Source organism: Thalassophryne amazonica, chromosome 7 (genome assembly GCF_902500255.1).
Source record: "Thalassophryne amazonica chromosome 7, fThaAma1.1, whole genome shotgun sequence".
In the NCBI taxonomy this organism is placed as follows: Eukaryota; Metazoa; Chordata; class Actinopteri; order Batrachoidiformes; family Batrachoididae; genus Thalassophryne; species Thalassophryne amazonica.
Genome location: NC_047109.1, coordinates 4,386,484 through 4,401,794, shown reverse-complemented (window position 1 = coordinate 4,401,794; position 15,311 = coordinate 4,386,484). Strand labels below are relative to the sequence as shown.

Genomic DNA, 15,311 nt, shown 5'->3' with positions numbered 1-15,311 from the left:
CAAACTGTCTCCGTGATAACATGATATGTTAACCTGCTAAATCTGCATTTTGTGGTTTCTTCTGTTAGGTGGACGTGAAATATTCATGTGAATTAAAACATGATAAATATTTAACTTTATTCTGCACAAAGGTGACTCATGGCTTTGAGACGGGTTAATGAAGACATTATGGTCCTGGTGCTTCTGAAAAGCAGCAGGCCACTGCTTCATGCTCCTATATATACCCTATATACCCTATATATACCTATATATACTATATATACGGCCGCGCTGGCGTAATGTGAACTGAAGAACCGAGAAGAGCATCGTTAAGCAAAAAGGCCACTGATGTCAGTGGATCGAATCACTTCTTAACGATTCTTAACACCCATCCCTAATCATGGCGATACAAGTTGTGTGAAAAGACTCTTCTCAGAAAGCATCTGAGAGTTCAGATTTTTCTGGGGGAGAAGCCCCACACCCCCTGTCAGGGGCATCGGGCCTTCCGCCCTTGCCAAAAACTTTTAAGTGAGTGACTCACCTGATTGTCTGAAAGCTAAACGTACACCTGGATGGTTTAATTTGAAGTCCGCTGTGGTTCTTGGAGGGTTAGCCTTATTAACCCTTCTTTGCTGCGGTCTGTGGCTCAGGTATGTGTCGTATATGCGAGTGGGCCTTTGAGAACGAGCCAACCTTCCTCCACCACATGAAGTCCAACCACCGACCGGGAGAGATGCCGTACTTATGCCAGGTCAGTTAGCTGTAACCTCTGGCCTCAGGCCACATTTTTGGGACGCTTCATTGTTGACACAGATGTGATGATTGTTTTCCAGGTGTGTTTGTTCCGTTCATCCTTCTACTCAGATGTCCTGCAGCACTTCAGCACCTTCCACAGAGACTCTCGCTTCCTCCTCTGTGTCTTCTGTCTGAAAGTCAACAAGAGCCCCAGCAGCTACCAGCTGCACCTGCTCCGACACCAGGTACGCACACATGTGACACGACGCTCCGACACCAGGTACGCACACATGTGACACGACGCTCCGACACCAGGTACGCACACATGTGACACGACGCCCCGACACCAGGCACGCGCATATGTGACACGACGCCCCGACACCAGGCACGCGCATATGTGACACGACGCCCCGACACCAGGCACGCGCATATGTGACACGACGCCCCGACACCAGGCACGCGCATATGTGACACGACGCCCCGACACCAGGCACGCGCATATGTGACACGACGCCCCGCCACCAGGCACGCGCATATGTGACACGACGCCCCGACACCAGGCACGCGCATATGTGACACGACGCCCCGACACCAGGCACGCGCATATGTGACACGACGCTCCGACACCAGGCACGCGCATATGTGACACGACGCCCCGACACCAGGCACGCGCATATGTGACACGACGCCCCGACACCAGGCACGCGCATATGTGACACGACGCCCCGACACCAGGCACGCGCACACATTTTCAATGGGTGACAGGTCTGGACTGCAGGCAGGCCAGTCTAGTACCTGCACTCTTTTACTACGAAGCCACGCTGTTGTAACACGTGCAGAATGTGGCTTGGCGTTGTCTTGCTGAAATAAGCAGGGACGTCCCTGAAAAAGACGTTGCTTGGATGGCAGCATGTGTTGCTCCAAAACCTGGATGGACCTTTCAGCATTGATGGTGCCATCACAGATGTGTAAGTTGTCCATGCCATGGGCACTAACACACCCCCATACCATCACAGATGCTGACTTTTGAACTTTGTGCTGGTAACAATCTGGATGGTCTTTTTCCTCTTTTGTCCAGAGGACACGACGTCCATGATTTCCAAAAACAATTTGAAATGTGGACTCATCAGACCACAGCACACTTTTCCACTTTGTGTCTGTTCATTTCAAATGAGCTCGGGCCCAGAGAAGGCGACAGCGTTTCTGGATGTTGTTGATGTTTGGCTTTCACTTTGCATAGTAGAGTTTTAACTTACACTTGTAGATGTAGCGACGAACTGTGTTAACTGACAATGGTTTTCTGAAGTGTTCCTGAGCCCACGTAGTAAGATCCTTTATACAATGATGTCGGTTTTTAATGGAGTGCTGTCTGCACTCCATTAAAAAAATGTTTGATCTGTATCTGTCAATTCAATTCAGGAATTATAAAGTCAAGCCTTTTAGCCAATATTGTTGCAAATATCCTGTAGTCTATGTTTAAAACTGATATTGGTCTGTAAGAACCACACTCAGCTTTGTCTTTACTGGCCTTAGGAATGACTGAAATCACCCCTCGCTTCCATGAAGCTGGAAACGAGGGGCGTAGGCACATGATTAAAGCAATCCCCCAGCAGGGGGATTACCAGCTGTCGAATATGTTTGTGCCACTCTGCCAGGTAACCATCCTCACCTGCCATTTTACTCCCCTTCACTGTTGAAATGACTTTATTAATCTCCTCCACAGTTATTGTTTGCATTCAACTTTTATTTTGTTCTGTCTTTCAGATTATGGTATAGCTTATCTGCTGCATTTTTAATTTTCTGTATAAACCCTGCTCCCGTTTTTTTGTTCGGGGTCGCCACAGCGAATAGAGCCATATCCACATCGGTATTTGGCACGTTTTACGCCGGATGTCCTTGCTGACACAACTCCAGTGTTACCTGGAGAAACACACAGCTACTGGTGTTCCAGAGAGGTCTCCCATCCAAGTACTAACCAGACGCGGCACTGCTTAGCTTCTGAGATCTGACGGGATCAGACTGACACAGAGCGGCATATAGTCTTTGAATTCATTTTCCACAAAATTCTTAAAATTAATATCATTCAACAGGCCAGTGTTCAGCCTCCACAGGGTCTCTTTACAATTGTTGCCCAGGTGGAGTGTCAAATAGACCCCTGCGTGATCCAAAATATGTCTCACCCCTATATTGCAGTTTACCCTTCTATGCCTATCTGAGTTTAAAGCCCTGTTTACACATAGACGGTAAGAGCTCCCGGAAGCGTCCCGGAAGAGTTTTTGGCCATCTTAAGGATCACACGCCATTGTTAACACCGGCACTAATCCGTGGATTAGCGTGGATTAGTTCCGGCTTTACCGGGAATCGTCGAAAAAATTATTCAACATGTCGAATAATTCCGGGAGCGCTCCTGGAGAATTTGCGTGACGATGGAGACAACGCGAACAACGGCGTTTGATACTTTTTAATCGCCATTTCATCCTGCCCCTTCCTGTAGTACCGCAGTTTACACCGCCGTAATTGGCGGCCGGCGTTGTATCCCTAACCAACGGCATGTAAAACGGCGATAGCCCACATCGGCGTCCTCAAAGGCGTTTTAACCGGCGACAGAAGAAGACAAAACGGCGGCGCTAGTGGACAGTACGCCGTTCTAAATGCCACCTCCCGGTTAATGGCGTTCCAAACGGCCGATAGGCGGTGGTCAGTATAAAAACGCTAGCGCGCTGCATGCAGGCCTCTCACTCGTGGCCAGCTCCAGATATTTTTGCAGAGAAGCTCCAGTATGCCTCCTAAAAGAAAATTGGCAGCGGCAAGGACTTACCAAGAGGTCTGGTTCAGAAGCAGAGGGTAGCCCTGTGGTGGAGACGAGCAACACGTTGAGGAGGGAAAAAAGGAGAGAAAAGAAAAGGCTGAGAGATGAACTCCCTCCCCCTGCAGTGACAGCTGCTTCAGCCTATTATACTCTGGGGGCGGTGCCTATATGCAAAAGTTCCTGGAGTAACGCAGGATTTGCCTGGATAAATCCAGCGGTACACAGGGCATTATTGGTGGCAGTAGAACACCGCCGTTCTAACCTGCGTCTTAACCTGTGATTGTAAAGGATAGAACTTGTATCACTTCCTGTTCCGGAGCACAGCGGTGTTTTGCTGTATCTGTTAGCTGTTTGAACTGAGCTGTTTGAGTTCTTTGAATTAACAGTCTTTTTCAAGACTTTTTTACTTTATTTACTTTTTCACCGTGCTCCAACGCCTAAAGAAGACCTCTAACGGTCGAAGCATCGCGACGGAGCTCTTATCAGCTAACCTTCATCAGCGTTGGCAAGCTAACTAGCTTGCTAACGCTTTCGTTTTTATTTTTATTTTATTTTTTAGCACTGTTGTCGTGCTGCTCCACAGCCTGCCTAGTGGATTTTTATTTTATTTTTTAGCACTGTTGTCGTGCGTTACCTGTGCTGCTCCACAGCCTGTCCAGTGGATTTTTATTTTATTTTTTAGCACTGTTGTCGTGCGTTACCTGTGCTGCTCCACAGCCTGTCCAGTGGATTTCTATTTTATTTTTTAGCACTGTTGTCGTGCGTTACCTGTGCTGCTCCACAGCCTGTCCAGTGGATTTTTATTTTATTTTTTTACCACTGTTGTCGTGCGTTACCGGTGCTGTTCCACAGCCTGTCCAGTGGATTTTTATTTTATTTTTTACCACTGTTGTCGTGTGTTACCGGTGCTGTTCCACAGCCTGTCCAGTGGATTTTTATTTTATTTTTTACCACTGTTGTCGTGTGTTACCTGTGCTGCTCCACAGCCTGTTCAGTGGATTTTTATTTTATTTTTAGCACTGTTGTCGTGTGTTACCTGTGCTGCTCCACAGCCTGTTCAGTGGATTTTTATTTTATTGTTTAGCACTGTTGTCGTGCGTTACCTGTGCTGCTCCACAGCCTGTTCAGTGGATTTTTATTTTATTGTTTAGCACTGTTGTCGTGCGTTACCTGTGCTGTTCCACAGCCTGTCCAGTGGATTTTTATTTTATTTTTTACCACTGTTGTCGTGTGTTACCTGTGCTGTTCCACAGCCTGTCCAGTGGATTTTTATTTTATTTTTTACCACTGTTGTCGAGTGTTACCTGTGCTGCTCCACAGCCTGTTCAGTGGATTTTTATTTTATTGTTTAGCACTGTTGTCGTGCATTACCGGTGCTGTTCCACAGCCTGTCCAGTGGATTTTTATTTTATTTTTTACCACTGTTGTCGTGTGTTACCGGTGCTGTTCCACAGCCTGTCCAGTGGATTTTTATTTTATTTTTTACCACTGTTGTCGTGTGTTACCTGTGCTGCTCCACAGCCTGTTCAGTGGATTTTTATTTTATTTTTAGCATTGTTGTCGTGTGTTACCGGTGCTGTTCCACAGCCTGTCCAGTGGATTTTTATTTTATTTTTTACCACTGTTGTCGTGTGTTACCTGTGCTGCTCCACAGCCTGTTCAGTGGATTTTTATTTTATTTTTTACCACTGTTGTCGTGTGTTACCGGTGCTGTTCCACAGCCTGTCCAGTGGATTTTTATTTTATTTTTTACCACTGTTGTCGTGCGTTACCTGTGCTGCTCCACAGCCTGTCTAGTGGATTTTTATTTTGTTTTAGCACTGTTGTCGTGCGTTGCCTGTGCTGCTCCACAGCCTGTCCAGTGGATTTTGATTTTGATTTTATTTTTTTTGGCACTGTTGTCGTGTGTTACCTGTGCTGCTCCACAGCCTGTCCAGTGGATTTTTATTTATTTTTTACCACTGTTGTCGTGTGTTACCTGTGCTGCTCCACAGCCTGTCTAGTGGATTTTTATTTATTTTTTACCACTGTTGTCGTGTGTTACCTGTGCTGCTCCGCAGCCTGTCCAGTGGATTTTTATTTTATTATTTTATTTTATTTATTTATTTATTTTTATTTTTTTAGCGCTGTTGTCGTGCGTTACCTGTGCTGCTCCACAGCCTGTCCAGTGGATTTTGATTTTGATTTTATTTTTTTGGGCGCTGTTGTCGTGCGTTACCTGTGCTGCTCCACAGCCTGTCCAGTGGATTTTTATTTAGCGCTGTTGTCGTGCGTTACCTGTGCTGCTCCACAGCCTGTCTAGTGTCGGATTCCCTGTTTGGGAATCCGCTAGCTTAGCGTAGCTACTAGCTCTTAGCCGTTTTAGCATGGCGGCTTCTCCTGTCTCTCCCGTACTTTTCTGCTCTGGGTGTGAAATGTTTAGTTATTCCTCGGCCTCTTTTAGCAGTAACGGTACATGTAATAAGTGCAGCTTATTCGTAGCTTTGGAGGCCAGGCTGGGCGAATTGGAGGCTCGGCTCCGCACCGTGGAAAATTCTACAGCTAGCCAGGCCCCTGTAGTCGGTGCGGACCAAGGTAGCTTAGCCGCCGTTAGTTCCCCCTGGCAGACCCCGTGCAGTCGGGAAGGCAGGCTGACTGGGTGACTGTGAGGAGGAAGCGTAGCCCTAAACAGAAGCCCCGTGTACACCGTCAACCCGTTCACATCTCTAACCGTTTTTCCCCACTCAACGATACACTCGCCGAGGATCAAACTCTGGTTATTGGCGACTCTGTTTTGAGAAATGTGAAGTTAGCGACACCAGCAACCATTGTCAATTGTCTTCCGGGGGCCAGAGCAGGCGACATCGAAGGACATTTGAAATTGCTGGCTAAGGCTAAGCGTAAATTTGGTAAGATTGTAATTCACGTCGGCAGTAATGACACTCGGTTACGCCAATCGGAGGTCACTAAAATTAACATTGAATCGGTGTGTAACTTTGCAAAAACAATGTCGGACTCTGTTGTTTTCTCTGGGCCCCTCCCCAATCAGACCGGGAGTGACATGTTTAGCCGCATGTTCTCCTTGAATTGCTGGCTGTCTGAGTGGTGTCCAAAAAATGAGGTGGGCTTCATTGATAATTGGCAAAGCTTCTGGGGAAAACCTGGTCTTGTTGGGAGAGACGGCATCCATCCCACTTTAGAGGGAGCAGCTCTCATTTCTAGAAATCTGGCCAATTTTTTGGGATCCTCCAAACTGTGACTGTCTAGCGTTGGGACCAGGAGGCAGAGCTGTGGTCTTATACACCTCTCTGCAGCTTCTCTCCCCCTGCCATCCCCCTATTACCCCATCCCCGTAGAGACGGTGCCTGCTCCCAGACCACCAATAACTAGCAAAAATCTATTTAAGCATAAAAATTCAAAAAGAAAAAATAATATAGCACCTTCAATTGCACCACAGACTAAAACAGTTAAATGTGGTCTATTAAACATTAGGTCTCTTTCTTCTAAGTCCCTGTTGGTAAATGATATAATAATTGATCAACGTATTGATTTATTCTGCCTAACAGAAACTTGGTTACAGCAGGATGAATATGTTAGTTTAAATGAGTCAACACCCCCGAGTCACACTAACTGTCAGAATGCTCGTAGCACGGGCCGGGACGGAGGATTAGCAGCAATCTTCCATTCCAGCTTATTAATTAATCAAAAACCTAGACAGAGCTTTAATTCATTTGAAAGCTTGTCTCTTAGTCTTGTCCATCCAAATTGGAAGTCCCAAAAACCAGTTTTATTTGTTATTATCTATCGTCCACCTGGTCGTTACTGTGAGTTTCTCTGTGAATTTTCAGACCTTTTGTCTGACTTAGTGCTTAGCTCAGATAAGATAATTATAGTGGGCGATTTTAACATCCACACAGATGCTGAGAATGACAGCCTCAACACTGCATTTAATCTATTATTAGACTCTATCGGCTTTGCTCAAAAAGTAAATGAGTCCACCCACCACTTTAATCATATTTTAGATCTTGTTCTGACTTATGGTATGGAAATAGAAGACTTAACAGTATTCCCTGAAAACTCCCTTTTGTCTGATCATTTTTTAATAACATTTACATTTACCCTGATGGACTACCCTGCAGTGGGGAATAAGTTTCATTACACTAGAAGTCTTTCAGAAAGCGCTGTAACTAGGTTTAAGGATATGATTCCTTCTTTATGTTCTCTAATGTCATATACCAACACAGAGCAGAGTAGCTACCTAAACTCTGTAAGGGAGTTAGAGTATCTTGTCAATAGTTTTACATCCTCATTGAAGACAACTTTGGATGCTGTAGCTCCTCTGAAAAAGAGAGCTTTAAATCAGAAGTGTCTGACTCCGTGGTATAACTCACAAACTCGTAGCTTAAAGCAGATAACCCGTAAGTTGGAGAGGAAATGGCGTCTCACTAATTTAGAAGATCTTCACTTAGCCTGGAAAAAGAGTTTGTTGCTCTATAAGAAAGCCCTTCGTGAAGCTAGGACATCTTTCTACTCATCACTAATTGAAGAAAATAAGAACAACCCCAGGTTTCTTTTCAGCACTGTAGCCAGGCTGACAAAGAGTCAGAGCTCTATTGAGCTGAGTATTCCATTAACTTTAACTAGTAATGACTTCATGACTTTCTTTGCTAACAAAATTTTGACTATTAGAGAAAAAATTACTCATAACCATCCCAAAGATGTATCGTTATCTTTGGCTGCTTTCAGTGATGCCGGTATTTGGTTAGACTCTTTCTCTCCGATTGTTCTGTCTGAGTTATTTTCATTAGTTACTTCATCCAAACCATCAACATGCTTATTAGACCCCATTCCTGCCAGGCTGCTCAAGGAAGTCCTACCATTATTTAATGCTTCAATCTTAAATATGATCAATCTATCTTTGTTAGTTGGTTATGTACCACAGGCCTTTAAGGTGGCAGTAATTAAACCATTACTTAAAAAGCCATCACTTGACCCAGCTATCTTAGCTAATTATAGGCCAATCTCCAACCTTCCTTTTCTCTCAAAGATTCTTGAGAGGGTAGTTGTAAAACAGCTAACTGATCACCTGCAGAGGAATGGTCTATTTGAAGAGTTTCAGTCAGGTTTTAGAATTCATCATAGTACAGAAACAGCATTAGTGAAGGTTACAAATGATCTTCTTATGGCTTCGGACAGTGGACTTATCTCTGTGCTTGTTCTGTTGGACCTCAGTGCTGCTTTTGATACTGTTGACCATAAAATTTTATTACAGAGATTAGAGCATGTCATAGGTATTAAAGGCATTGCGCTGCGGTGGTTTGAATCATATTTGTCTAATAGATTACAGTTTGTTCATGTAAATGGGGAATCTTCTTCACAGACTAAAGTTAATTATGGAGTTCCACAAGGTTCTGTTCTAGGACCAATTTTATTCACTTTATACATGCTTCCCTTGGGCAGTATTATTAGACGGTATTGCTTAAATTTTCATTGTTACGCAGATGATACCCAGCTTTATCTATCCATGAAGCCAGAGGATACGCACCAATTAGCTAAACTGCAGGATTGTCTTACAGACATAAAGACATGGATGACCTCTAATTTCCTGCTTTTAAACTCAGATAAAACTGAAGTTATTGTACTTGGCCCCACAAATCTTAGAAGCATGGTGTCTAACCAGATCGTTACTCTGGATGGCATTTCCCTGATCTCTAGTAATACTGTGAGAAATCTTGGAGTTATTTTTGATCAGGATATGTCATTCAAAGCGCATATTAAACAAATATGTAGGACTGCCTTTTTGCATTTACGCAATATCTCTAAAATCAGAAAGGTCTTGTCTCAGAGTGATGCTGAAAAACTAATTCATGCATTTGTTTCCTCTAGGCTGGACTATTGTAATTCATTATTATCAGGTTGTCCTAAAAGTTCCCTAAAAAGCCTTCAGTTGGTTCAGAATGCTGCAGCTAGAGTACTGACGGGGACTAGCAGGAGAGAGCATATCTCACCCGTGTTGGCCTCCCTTCATTGGCTTCCTGTTAATGCTAGAATAGAATTTAAAATTCTTCTTCTTACTTATAAGGTTTTGAATAATCAGGTCCCATCTTATCTTAGGGACCTCGTAGTACCATATTACCCCATTAGAGCTCTTCGCTCTCAGACTGCGGGCTTACTTGTAGTTCCTAGGGTTTGTAAGAGTAGAATGGGAGGCAGAGCCTTCAGCTTTCAGGCTCCTCTCCTGTGGAACCAGCTCCCAATTCAGATCAGGGAGACAGATACCCTCTCTACTTTTAAGATTAGGCTTAAAACTTTCCTTTTTGCTAAGGCTTATAGTTAGGGCTGGATCGGGTGACCCTGGACCATCCCTTGGTTATGTTGCTTTAGACGTAGACTGTTTCATAATTATTGTATGGCCTTGCCTTGCAATGTGGAGCGCCTTGGGGCAACTGTTTGTTGTGATTTGGCGCTATACAAGAAAAAAGTTGATTGATTGATTGAACTTGGTATTAACCCCCGTTGCCTGACGTGTGCCGGATGCTACGGCGTCAAAACGCTGCTTTATTCGTGGGATTTAGCAGCGTTTTATCCGCGTATTTGCGGCTAGTACGGCGCTCAAAACGCCGGCGAAATGCTCCGCCCCGTTCCACCGCAGAAACAGCCGGAACTACAGCGAACGTCAGTCTACGTACTGCCCGCCGACAAAACCGCCTATGTGTAACCTGGGCTTAACACAAAAAAATCTATTCTTGAGTACATAAGGTGCGAGTTGGGGGAAAAAAGGTGTAATATTTTTTTTTTGTCTGGTGAGTACAGCTCCCTCCATATGTCTACCAACCCTGATTCCTTAAGCATTTTTTAATTTAATATATATTGTTTCTGTTTGAGACTTTTTAATTTTACTAGAAGAGTCCAGATAAGGATTTAAGTGAATGTTCCAATCTCCCCCACATATCAGCATCCCGGATGTTTCTGTTGCAGTCAAGTCAGAAAATTTTCCTAATCAAGCCTTTGTCCTTCCCAGGTGGTCTCTGTGCACACTGATTTACAGTAACCTCCTCATGGCCTACATACCCTTTAACCCAGGGGTGGGCAATCATGTGCCATGAAGGGCCGAAACACTGCAGGTTTTCCTTTCTACCAATCACCTCAGCAGGTGATTTCATTGACTATCAGGTGTTTATGTTCAGGGGAGAAGCTCATCAGCAACCCACCTTCTGAGGTGACTGGTTGTAAGGAAAACCTGCACTGTCTCAGCCCTCATTGCCCACCCCTGCTTTAACTGGTGTCTAACATCCTTCTTTGTCACTGACCTGTGAGGAGAGCTCGAAATCCACTCTGTTTGACAGTAAAATGGCCACTCCTCCAGAATTCCCTTTTATATGTGAAGAATAATACAAATTTTTAAACCCCATTTTATGCAGTTTTTCGTGTTCGGTTGTAGAAAGATGTGTTTCTTGCCAAAAAATTATGTCTTATTTTTCTCATTTAATTTTAGCGAGAGCTTTGCCTCTTTTAATGGGGTTATGTAGACCATTAACATTCAGAGTAATCACCTTATATTGTTGTTTTGATTCCGTCATTAAAATGAGATACAATGTACTTTTTAACCTCTCGATGCTCTGATAAACAAACATTGGTCTGCAAAACAAAAGAATAACATACTAGAACTGATAACATACGTGATTTCCATATGTGAGGTAGAAGTCCACCTCTAAGACAGTGAGGAGAGTCTCTGAGGTCCCTGGGGGGTCCTCACAGTGCAAGCCCACATCCTCCACCTGCCATGGCAGCGCACATGGAGAAACATTTTATTTCCCATAATTACGGTCAGACATTGAGCTCCGTGCGTTTTAGAGGAGTGACGTTCTCTTGGATACATAAGGAGGCCGTTAGGTGCTGCTGTCTGTACACTTGAATCCCTGGAGTTTTTCCTGGATGTATTTCATTCGTGCGTCCGGGGTCCACCGTGAGATCCCGCTCGCTCTCGGCTTGGACCCAGAGGCGCGCCGATAGGTTCCCTGCTCCCGCTTCCGTCTCGTTCCTCTTCTTCAAATTGTCAGATGTGTCTTGTGCGTTGTTGTAAATCACAGGGCCATTCTCATATAACACATGCAGTCTGGACGGATATAAAGGCTGAAAGCGAAGCCCCTCCTCTTTTAAAATCCTCCTGATGTGATTATGTGCTTTGCGTTTGGCGAGTACATCACTGGGATAGTCCTGGTTGAAATACACTTGTCTTACCTTCAAATGTATCTCTTTTTTTTAGTCCATCCAGCATGAAGCACCAAGTCCTTTGTGCTATATTCCAAAAAATGTATCAATAGATCTGGAGTTGGAGCTCTGTGGTGGTTTTTGTCTGAGTGAGCGGTGGCAGCGCTGTATGCGCAACAAGAATTCTGCCTTCCAGAACAGCTCTTTATATAATCATTTGAATTATCTACCCGTTACCACATGTACAGAAGGCTGGATTGTCATTTCTACACTCATATTGTTATATTTAATAAAAAATAATAAGCACACGCAGGAGCTGCTGCTGTCGCTGGTGCTGCGTTCAAGTACTGTTGGAAATTACAGCCCCAATTCCAATGAAGTTGGGACGTTGTGGTGAGTAGGACAAATAAATGTGTCCAGGAGGAGCAGGCAGTGCACAACATGCCTGTAGAGAGAATCTAAAGCAGGGGTGCCCACACTACAACCCCGAATATAGGTTGAAGAGGATTTGCAAATTATTGCATTGTTTTTATGTGGTTGTAAACAACTTTTTTGTTGTTTCAAATTCAGCAGTTGCTTGTGACAAAATAATTAATTGTATCCACACAAAAGATTAATTCTTCCCTATATAAGGTGCCTGAGCCCATTGAATCTGACCCCCCACCCACATAAAAAAAAATCCAAGCAATCAGGCTGAGTTTGCCCTGTAATTTCTGACGGTATATGAATGCAGCAGCAGCACTCAGAAACGGCTTCTGTACTGTGTGAAAACATTCAGCTGGTCAAACGAAGTCAAACTAAACACTAACGTTACAAAACTAAACAAACGATAAACAGTCAAAAACAACAACAAAACAAAATACGGATGAATCGAGGTTTTCATTGCCCTTCGTTCAAATTTTTCAACATTTTTAAATTCCTGACGAAGCTCCAGCTGCAGGAATGAAGCTGAGCGAAGGTTAAATGATGTCAAGGAAAGTCCAGATTTCTTGTTTCGTTGGGGCTTTGCTGTCCTTCATTAAGTGCCGTGTGACCGGGCCATTACGTCTTTCACGTCCGCGGTGATATCGTCGAGCCGGTTCCCCATTTCTTTTCTAAATTCAGACGTTTCCGTTTTTATTAGTCCAGTCTTATCCGTGATTTGCTTTTTGAAGTTGGTCTGGATTTCTTTCAGCTCTGCACGAATGTTCACTTCCATAGCCTCGTGTGTTATTAGCTTGTTAGCACCGTCCACTTCTTTTGGTGAAAAAACTTCTTTCACGGTTTCTTGTCAAATTCCTCTCGTCTTTCTCTTATTGCCCCCTGGCATACTATGGCAGATATTGGTAGGTTCATTTTAACTTTTTACTTGTCCAGGGGTGGCTGGACCATCTGGGAGCTCAAGAATTACGCTGTCACTCACTTCTCCGCCATCCGGAAGTCCTCCTTAAGGTGCTTCCTGACAAAATTGTTCATCTTGATAAGAAAATATTTTGTGCAAAATTTTATTTTGATACAACTGTTCTCACCGCTGCCGCATGCGAGGTGGAACCCACAATGTTTGAGCCTATCAGCACAAACCAGCACAAATGAAACAACGATCCTTTCTGCTTTAACTGACCACACAGGAGAGATGATCAAGTATCACGTCTCACTGTCCACCTGTTTGGTGAAAACAAACGGGGCATTTGGTTGATTTTCTTTGCCTCCGGGAACTGTCGTCGATGCCACTAAACAACTTGCAGCAGGTGGCGCTGCTGTACATCCTCGGTTAGGATCTGATTATAGTCCTGGATAAGTGCAACTCCTCATTCAGCAAAATCACTGACAGCGGCACCGTGATCCAGGACCTGCTGCTGGACTGGAATGACGGGTCGTCCTCCCACTCTGAGGGGCCGTGATCAGGACGCCCATGTCAAAAATGCCACCTGAGGCAGATGGAACAAAGTCTGCCACTAACGAACTCATTTATCCAGACCAGAACTCACTCGTCACAAAAAACAGGAGCCAGGCAGCAGGGGTTCATATTTTTCAAATCTCGTGAGATTTCACCCAATTTATTTTTACCCCTAAATGAACCAAAAAAAAAATGAAGAAGCACGTTGAAAAAGCTGAAGTTTGTTTTTCAGGACCACTCTCGTACTCTGGTACAGGGTGCGCTCTGGTGCACTTTCTGTGCTAAGATGAACATATCCTGGACCTGGATGATAAACCCACTTTGTGTGTGTGTGTGTGTGTCTTTGTGTTCCCAGAAGAACCAGGCCTTCCACTGCAACAGGTGTCGTCTGCAGTTCATCCTGCTCAAGGACAAGATGCAACACAAACTGGCAAACCACCGCAGCTTCCGCCGGCCTGCTCAGCTGGAAGGTTTGCCACCAGGGTCAAAGGTCAGTTCCTCCTCTTCTGCTCCAAAATGTTCATTGGATGGCCATATCTGTCAGTGTCAGTTAATATCTTCACAAGGTTTTTCCCCACAGACGGTCTCTGTCCTGGACAAAGTCACCTGTAGGTTTTCAACAGAGACACAGAACAAACAATACGACACCCGTGTGGGCGTCGCCATTTGTGGGCAGCGCTGATTCTGCCTGCAAAAAGGCAGAGTGTGGGTCGCTCAGTGTGTGTCGAAGGAAACCTGAACACACCCCTCTTCCAATCAGAACCTGCTAAGCTAACAGGCTAACCTGTAGTTGTTTATTAAATCATATTTCTGTGGACTGTGCAGCGGTTCTCATAACAGTTTACTTTGTTGTAGATATTAAAAGTTATGAGCTGCTTATTTTATAATTGTACATTAACTGGAGCTAACGGGTGAAGCTACTAAAAGTGCTAACACAATTAGCATACAACATTACATAAAAGGAGAGTTTGATTCAGTGTGAATATTACAGCAGAAACGCCTCAGATGATCCGTGAGGATGTTTGTCCACAACAAGACAGATTATCCCAAGTGTTTGTAAAATACAAAAATACGACAGACGAACACATCAGCTAGCAGACACATTGCGCAGTTAAAATGGTTGATCTTAGAATTTGATGGAACAAGTTGATTAAAGTTCTTTGGACTTCTTTTCGTGTTGATTTGAGGGGATCTGTGTGTTGTTTTACACCGGATATCCTTCCTGATGCAACTCCACGTGACTGGGAGAGTGGGCAGAGGTGGACTTGAACATGGATCCTTCTGGTTTGGATGCACACAAACCGCTTAGACAACAGAACAAGTTGACTGAAAACAGATTTAACTTGAGTGATGTCACTTCCTGTGTTGTTAACGTTATTGCTAGCCTGTGCTAACATCACTGTTAGCTTTACTGCTACTAATGTGTTTGCTGTCCATCCATTTAGGAGGAAACACGCAACTTGATGTATTTGTGGCGCCGTGTGGAAGGAAACCAGCTGCAAACTGTGAGTGTTACTGTCGACGTGTAACTGAGGCATTAACGCTGATGGATCATGTGACTCCAGGTGACGATCAGGACCTACGGGAAGACGAGGAGTCCTCCTTCTGCAAGGGGCATACAGCGCCTCAATAACCCCGCCTCCTTCGTCAAGCCAATCACCATCCAGACGGGGCTCCATAAGCCAGCCATCCATAGGACGTCTCTGCCCAACAAGACTCCCG

General features: G+C 44.4%; 1 protein-coding gene across 1 annotated transcript in view; it reads left to right on the top strand.

The window, feature by feature from the left end:
- The window catches only part of pogzb (pogo transposable element derived with ZNF domain b), a 130,893-nt gene that overhangs the window by 55,909 nt on the left and 59,673 nt on the right, over window positions 1-15,311 (top strand). Inside the window, exons 11-14 of the mRNA XM_034173485.1 lie at window positions 630-730; window positions 813-959; window positions 13,945-14,079; window positions 15,155-15,311. Of these exons, the coding sequence (XP_034029376.1) occupies window positions 630-730; window positions 813-959; window positions 13,945-14,079; window positions 15,155-15,311 (540 nt within the window). The remainder of the gene's footprint in view (window positions 1-629; window positions 731-812; window positions 960-13,944; window positions 14,080-15,154) is intronic.